At 55.7% G+C, this 7,279-nt stretch overlaps 1 protein-coding gene across 1 annotated transcript; it reads right to left on the bottom strand.

The window, feature by feature from the left end:
* Positions 1-316: 316 nt before the first annotated feature.
* LOC117847684 (ARF guanine-nucleotide exchange factor GNL2) lies at positions 317-5,805 on the bottom strand. The gene is made up of 3 exons (XM_072292326.1): positions 4,706-5,805; positions 1,941-3,524; positions 317-1,877 (listed from the first exon to the last, which is right to left on the bottom strand). Exons 1-3 carry the CDS (start codon positions 5,803-5,805, stop codon positions 317-319), a joined length of 4,245 nt encoding a protein of 1,414 aa, XP_072148427.1.
* Between the last annotated feature and the right edge of the window lie 1,474 nt (positions 5,806-7,279).

Here is a 7,279-nt window from a genome sequence, read left to right as displayed (position 1 = left end):
GTTACCATTTCCATTTACAGAGTTCCAACCAAAAACTACCTAGGTTTTTTGCTCGTGTGTTGTCACGGGCGCCAAAAATTCTAAATGTTCGTGGGAACATTATTGCTGTAGCTTGAATAAAATCAGTGAAATCCATGACAAATCCAGAAATCGCGCTATGTAGTTTTACTATAGAAATCCCGTATCACAAATTAGACTTAATGCTGCTAATATTTGCATCTAAATCCCTCTCCTCTGATTTCCTACTCAAATAGCCATGAACAAAAATCACTGTCACTGGTCGTTTCTGTGAACTGAGGATTCGAGCTGACGCATGTTACTCGGGGAACAGCTCTTCCTTGGCGGCCGGCGCGATCCACTGGATCTGGATGTATGTGATCTCCCAGAGCTCGTCGCCTTCCCTCGGCACAAGCACCTCCTTGGCCTTCATCTCCATGATCATCCGCTTGAGCATCCGAGGCACGAGCTCCTGCATCAGCCCGGCGCCTCCGCCCGCGGCGAGGTCGCACTTGATGCACGTGTCCATCCGCCGTAGCACGCCGAGCCAGAAGGTCCGGAACCCCGGCGCCTGCGCCAGCATCGGCAGCAGCAGCACGAACACGTCCGCGAGCAGCTCGGCGGCGGCGGCCAGCGTGCCTTCCATGCTCCGCGTCTCCCGCTCCGCGCCCTCCCGCCGCGAGTACTCGAGCGTCTTCTCCGTCAGGTCGTCCACCATGGCGAAGATGACGAGGTTGAAGCAGGCCAGGCACCCACCCGGGCCGAAGTCGAGGTCACCGGCGGCGGCGAGGTTGAAGGCGCGCCCGAGCTCGAACACGGCCTGGCACCGGATCTCCTCGCGCCGGACCAGGCTCGTCTTGCGCAGCGCCTCCGCGAGCTTGATGAACATGTTGGTCGCCAGGTTGCCCATCCGCGACGCATCCGCCGCGTCCACCGACGTGGCGGACGACGACGACGAGCCGCCGCCGCCGCTGAAGCCGGCGCTGTTCCCGGGGTCGGAGTAGCCAGACTTGTGCCACTGGACGAGCCAGTTGACGGACTCGGCCATGAGCTCGAGGATCTTGGTGCTCACGTCGAGCGGGCTGATCTTGAGCGCGGCGAACCCGAAGGCGGCCTCGATGACGGCGGCGTAGTTGAAGCGTGTGACGTGCGCGCCGTCGTCGCTCATAACCTTGATCATCGCCGCCACGGACTGGTCAAACGTCTCCGGGTGGCGGCCGGTGACGGTGAGCAGGTGGAGCAGCGTCTTCCACCCCAGCGGCGTCTGCACGCCGCCGGCGTGCTCCGTGAGCAGCCTCACGACGCTCTCCGAGATGCCCTCGCAGCAGGTGTCGAGGATCTCCTTGTCCAGCTTCCACATCATGTTGATGGACTTGAACACGAGCTCCTCGGCGACGCGGCCGTCGGCGGCGCCGGGCTTCGGTGGCTGCGGCGGCGCCGATAGCAGGCGCACGGCGACGCGGAAGAGCGCGACAATGGCCTTCTCGGCGAACGGGCACGGCGAGAAGAGCGGCAGCTGCGAGACGGCGGCGAAGCAGTCGAGGAGCGGCGGCAGGAAGGTGGCAAGGCGGTGGAGGTTCGCCGACGCCAGGAGCGCCAGGAGGTCCCAGCAGAAGCCGACGGTCTCATCCTCCTCGACGGGCGTGCTGAACTTCTGGCCCTTGCCGCCGGCGGCGAAGACGAGCGCCCGCCCCAGGTTTTGCAGCGCCTCGTCGGGCAGCTTAGCGCTCTCCGTGAAGATCCTCCCCGCCTGGCACTGCTGCACGATCTTGAGGTTGTTCTCGAACTCGCTGCCGACGGTGAGCAGCGACTCGCTGCCGCCGCCGCCGTCCAGCGACAGGAACTGCGAGAACCGCCCTATCATGCCGGACACATGGCGGCTTGTCCCGGCGCCCTTGTGCGTCGGGGGGAAGATGACCCCGCCACCGGCGTCCGAGACGGACGCCCTGTGCCTGTGCCCCGCCGGCCGCTCCGCCACCGCAGACCCGCCGCCGCCCGGGTCGATGACGGACGGCGGCAGCAGCTTGAGCCTCTTGAGCTTGAGCAGGCAGTCGACGACGTTCTTCCAGGCGCCCCTGACCGACTCCCCAAACCTGTTGGCGATGGTGAAGAGCGCGAGCGTGGCCATCCTGGGCTTGAGCTCGTTGCTGAAGGTGAAGAGCGTCTCCTCCGTGGTGGCGTAGGGGTTGAGCAGCGTGGTGAACTTGCAGAGGCAGCAGAGCAGCTCGTCCAGCACGTCCCCGAGCCCGTACCTCGCCACGCGCGCCACCGACACGAGCCCCTCCACGCACTGGCTCAGCGTCTCCTCGTCGTCAGCGCTGTCGAAGACCGCCGCCAGCGCTGCCACGGCGGGGCCCGACACGGCCACGAACACCTCCCGGCTCAGCTTGTGCCGGAAGTCGCACGGCGTGAAGGGCTCCATGGCGCGGGACCGCCGCACCAGGTCGGCCCACCGGCTCGCCGTCATCTCCGCCGCCGCCGCCGCGCTCGAGCTGAACACGGTGATGGCGTTGGAGGAGATAGAGTGGAACAGCTCCGACAAATACTCCCTGGGGAGATCCTTCTTGTCGTTGATGGCGCGGTTGTTCCGGATGAAATCCTCCTCGGACATCTTCTTCTTCACCTGCGGGTTGTGCAGGTCGGTGTTGAGCATGATGAGCGAGTAGCAGAGGATGAAGGCGGCGTCCTTGGTGGCGAAGACCCCGGTCGTCTGCTGCTCGAAGAAACGCTCCGAGAAGGCCTCGAGGATGCGCTGGATCTTCTGGGACTCGCCGGGGAGCCGGAAGGTCTCGAGGTAGGTGCGGAGGGCGGTGTCGAGGATGGCGCCGGTGAAGTCGAAGGTCTCGGTGAACTCCTTGAGGACCTTGAGGTTGAAATCGTCGGGGTCGCCGAGGAACTCGCCGATCTTGTTCTTGTCAAGCCCTGGCGAGTAGCGGAGGAAGTAGGCCATGCTTCGGGGCTCCGGCGGGGTGGGGATAAGGTGGCACAGCTTCAGGTACTCCACGCCCTTCTTCTGGTCGCGGTTGTAGTGGTTCGCCGCGATCGCCGCCTTCTTCTTCCGGAGCTTGCGCTTGCGCACGAAGTCCACCCACGTCTCGCGCTCGCCGTTGCCGGCCGCGGCGCCGGCGCCGGTGGAGGGGTCCCAGCGCTCGGTCCAGAAGAGGCGGAACTCGGAGACCTCGACGGCGTAGGCGTCGGTGTCGGGGGCCTTGTCGACCTCGACGTTGTCGGCGATGGTGGTGATCATGTTGACCAGGCCCTCGAAGGCCTGCAGCTGCACCGCCGTCATCGGGCCCGGTGACGACGGGAACGCCGCCTTGCACAGAAGCTTGCCGACCTCCTCGAACACGTTGCGAAGCAGCGGGTCGCAATCGTAGTTCACGTACATCTCGATCACGAACGTCGGCTGGCGGATGAAGCTGATGAGACCCTCCACGGCAACTTCCTGCAGCTGCGGACCGTTGGCGCCGCCGCACACTTTCAGTAGCACGAACATGAAGAAGGCCTCCAGCTGAAGCTTCAGATGCCTGGTGGGGCAGAGCAGATCAGAGTATAAATGGGGGATTCTGATGTCAACATGTTTTATTTGACCAAGTTTTCGTGTAGCGATTTCGGTGGGCTGATGGTATGTTTTCTAGAAAATACACTATTTATATCTTACGCAGTTGAGGATTCTATATAAAATTATTTCCCACGGTTCTAAAGCACTCTATAACGGAGGATGGTTCAACTATTCGCAATGATATACAATCTATAGCTCGCTATAGTCTCATTTTGCTTCACTATTAGCTATTTCGGACTTAAGCAGCTTAACTTGTATTCTAAGACATAAAACACTAGCCTATTGTGATTTTGTCAATCTCAAAATCTACCGACTCAATATCTTGATTTTGTCAATCTCAAAATCTACCGACTCAATATCTGAAATGTGCACGTAGAGAAAGAATATGTGCATGCAGAGCATGATTGATTGGATTCCAATATTTGCCTAACAGAATTCAAGTTATGCCTAAAAAGTTTGGCTATCAGTTAGTTCATTACCAAGGATTAGCCAAATCCATAACAAGATACTAGAAACTTTTTAAAGGAAAAAGTATAGTTATCATATTTTAACACTTAACCAAGTGAATACCTAAATTTCTTACTCTTATTTTGGCGAGCCTTGATTTTGGCTGGGCAAAAATTAGGGGCAAACAAGCATGCTCATATACGTGAGTGTTTCTGTGTAACTACTAGCGTACGACACTCTAATTTTCTTAGACCCTCAATATATTTTAACATAATGTTTAAGAGGTCTATTAACATATGAACATTTGTTACTTCATACTCATCACAACTAAATTACAAATATGAATCACTAAACTTCAAGTGTTTCCCTATAAAACAATGTGATGAGAATTTAAATTTTAGTTTTCCCGAACATATTCAGTGGCCATGCCATAATATGTTGTATTAATAATTGGGTTGTTGGATTATTCTAAATGCCCAACAGGTGTAACGAGTTGTTAACTTGTTGAAAATAAATTAGTTAACCAGAAAAATGTTGATCAGAAAAAGAAGTATGCATTTCTTTCAAGGTTTTTTTTATAGCTACCACTAAATTTTGTTTTCTTACATTCATATTTCACATTCGAATTGGATGTTCTTTGCACTAATCATCCACTTTCGCTAAATTGAAGAGAATAATTAACTAGCATAGGTGGCTCACCGGCGCAAGAAGTGGTAGAGGTTCAGAGCCGTGCTGCAGATCATGGAGAGGACCAGCGGGCTGTACTCGGTGGCGTAGCTAATCAGGTGGTAGAAGAGGTCGTCCTGGATGAGTCGCAGGAGCTTGGCGTGCTTGCCGATGGCCTCGCCGCCGAGCTCGACGGCGGAGTTGACGAGCACGAGCGAGAAGAGCATCACGTCCTCCTCCGACGTGAAGGCGCCCTGCCCGTCGGCGGTGATCACCATGTCCGACGCGTTCTGCAGCAGCGAGCAGAGGAAGTTGAACACGTCCACCATGCACCGCGCGCCGAACCCGGCGCCCGACGACGCGCCGGCCCCGGCCGCAACGTCGCCGTCGGCGTCGCCGGCGGAGTCGTCGTGGATGTCGGGCAGCCGCGCGAACACGGACTGCAGGATCTCGTGCATGCAGTGGCGCGCCGTGCGCTGCAGGAGCTCGCTGCCGCGGCTGCCGGCGGCGTGCTGCACGATCTGGAAGCACGTGTTGACGGCGGTGCAGACGGAGCTGTCGGACAGCAGCGGCGCGGCGCGGGCGCGGAGGAGGGCGGCGAGCACCTGGAGCACGCGGAGGAGCACCGCCTCCTCGGCGCTGGCGTCGGAGATGCGGTCCATGCGGCAGCTGGTGAGCGCGGCGAGGATGGCGTGGACGGCGTCGCGGGCGCCCGGGGAGCACTCGTCGAACACGTCGATGCGGAGGATCTTGAGCACGGAGGAGAGCGCCACGCCCGTCGCCGCCGGCGGGGCCTCGTCGCTCTGGACCACGTCGAGGAAGGGCGTCAGGTAGGTGGACGGGTCGGAGCACCGCCACGCGCCGTGCCGTGGCTGGAAGAGGAGACCCCGGAGCGTCTTGAGGGAGGAGATGAGGCCCGCGAAGGTGGCCTCCTCGGCGGCGGCGACGGCGGGCGGGAGGTAGGAGTAGGGGTCCGGGCGGCGGCGGATCACGGCCAGCAGCGCGGCGACCTCGGTGTTGAGCATGCAGGAGATGCCAAGGTCCTTGAGCCGCGGGTCGCGGCGGGGGCCGCGCTGCGCGGCGTAGGCCGGCGGCGGGCCGTCGTCGTCGTCATCGGCCGCCGTCCTGGCCATTGCTGCTGCCGTGCCGGAGTCCGGGAGGAGGATCGATCAGGTGTCAGTGTGGCCGTAAGGAGGACGGAAGAATCGTTTTGCCATGTGGCGGCTACGTCCGCGATGGTCGATGTGAGTATGTCACCGGTTGTGGTTGCATGCAGATGAGTGTTTTTTCCCCCAAAAATAGCATGGCTCATTGTTCTCCGGAATTTTAGAGCGCCCACGAAACTTTGGTGGGGCCCACGGGATTTGACTGTTATTTGGAATGTTAGCGAATTTTATGAAGCTGGCGTACGGTCAATGATTTAATTAAACAGGCTGTCTGTAACACCCCAAGAAAAACAAACGCCACCTTAGGATGCTACTAAGCCACACCGGACAAAAGGGACAGATTTTTAACAGCACCTTCCCTAAATCAGGAACACCGCGGAAGCAAGAAACAATAAGATATGAAAATAGATAAAGCATACTAGCATAAATAAAAGATCCTAACATGATATTCAAACGATTAAGGCAAGGTTTAACAAAGCTTAACCATCATTAAGCAACAAATAGACTCTCATAGAGAAGGACTTAAATATTACAGTATCACACTAGAGGATTTTGATTAAAGAGAAGTGTGTGACGTGCTGCTACTTCCCAACCCCCAAGCAAAGCATCCATCCATCAAGTACCTGAGAGGATAACAAAAAAATAGGGGTGAGATATAAAATCTCAGCAAGTAACTAGCTTTAACAAGCTATTTAAACTACAAGTTCATTAGACCATGGTTTAACTATTATCAGTAAGTGTATCTCCTCAATGAATAATAATAATAATAACTCCAACACCCTCATACATAAATAAAACCAATTCGTCACCAAACCTTGGAGAAAATTCACTTCTCACCACCACTGCCAAATAAATACCATAGAAAACCGATAGCACCCTAAATGCAAATGCCATGTCTCCTGCCTTCATACTCAACAAAGTATGAAGCTGCACCGTTATGCCCAATAAACGATGCTGTACCGGTACGGTCGCGGCTATCAAGCGGCGAATTAACTCCATATGCCATGCATTGTGATGCAATGAAATGCAATGCCAAGACAGATCGCACAAAGAGAGTATACACCGCATATACCAGATAAGTCTCTCCTCATTTGACAACATAAACCTCATCATAATTATGCTAACAAGAGCCATTACCAAGTTATAAAGTAAAGAATAAGGCATATGTAATAACAACAGTAAGATGTGCATAAACTTGTAATTGAATGGATGATATTGGATAAGTTATCATTCTGAAATTTAAGGTGGAGGTAGGAAAAATAGCAAATTAAAGCTTGTAGCAACCACCGCTACGTTACTTGCCTCCCAAAGAAGGAGATAGCCGCTCTAAGCGTGATCCGGAGCGTTACCACCTGTTTTGACACAATAAGATCAGAACATATCCTCAAACAACCATGTGCACACAGTAAGTAAAGCACCCATATAGCCCAACCCATCAAAC

This window comes from Setaria viridis, chromosome 3 (assembly GCF_005286985.2).
Source record: "Setaria viridis chromosome 3, Setaria_viridis_v4.0, whole genome shotgun sequence".
Classification (NCBI taxonomy): domain Eukaryota; kingdom Viridiplantae; phylum Streptophyta; class Magnoliopsida; order Poales; family Poaceae; genus Setaria; species Setaria viridis.
The sequence above is the reverse complement of the archived record's forward strand: the minus strand, read 5'-3'. Positions and strand labels throughout refer to the sequence as shown.

Bases quoted from the DNA above. Each gene is read 5' to 3' on its own strand.
- LOC117847684 (XM_072292326.1), bottom strand. From the start codon at position 5,805: ATGGCCAGGACGGCGGCCGATGACGACGACGACGGCCCGCCGCCGGCC. The intron at 3,525-4,705 runs GTGAGCCACCTA...CTGCCCCACCAG, and splicing joins CTCTACCACTTCTTGCGCCG to GCATCTGAAGCTTCAGCTGG. The intron at 1,878-1,940 runs GTCCGTCTCGGA...CGCCGGGACAAG, and splicing joins GCGGGGCACAGGCACAGGGC to CCGCCATGTGTCCGGCATGA.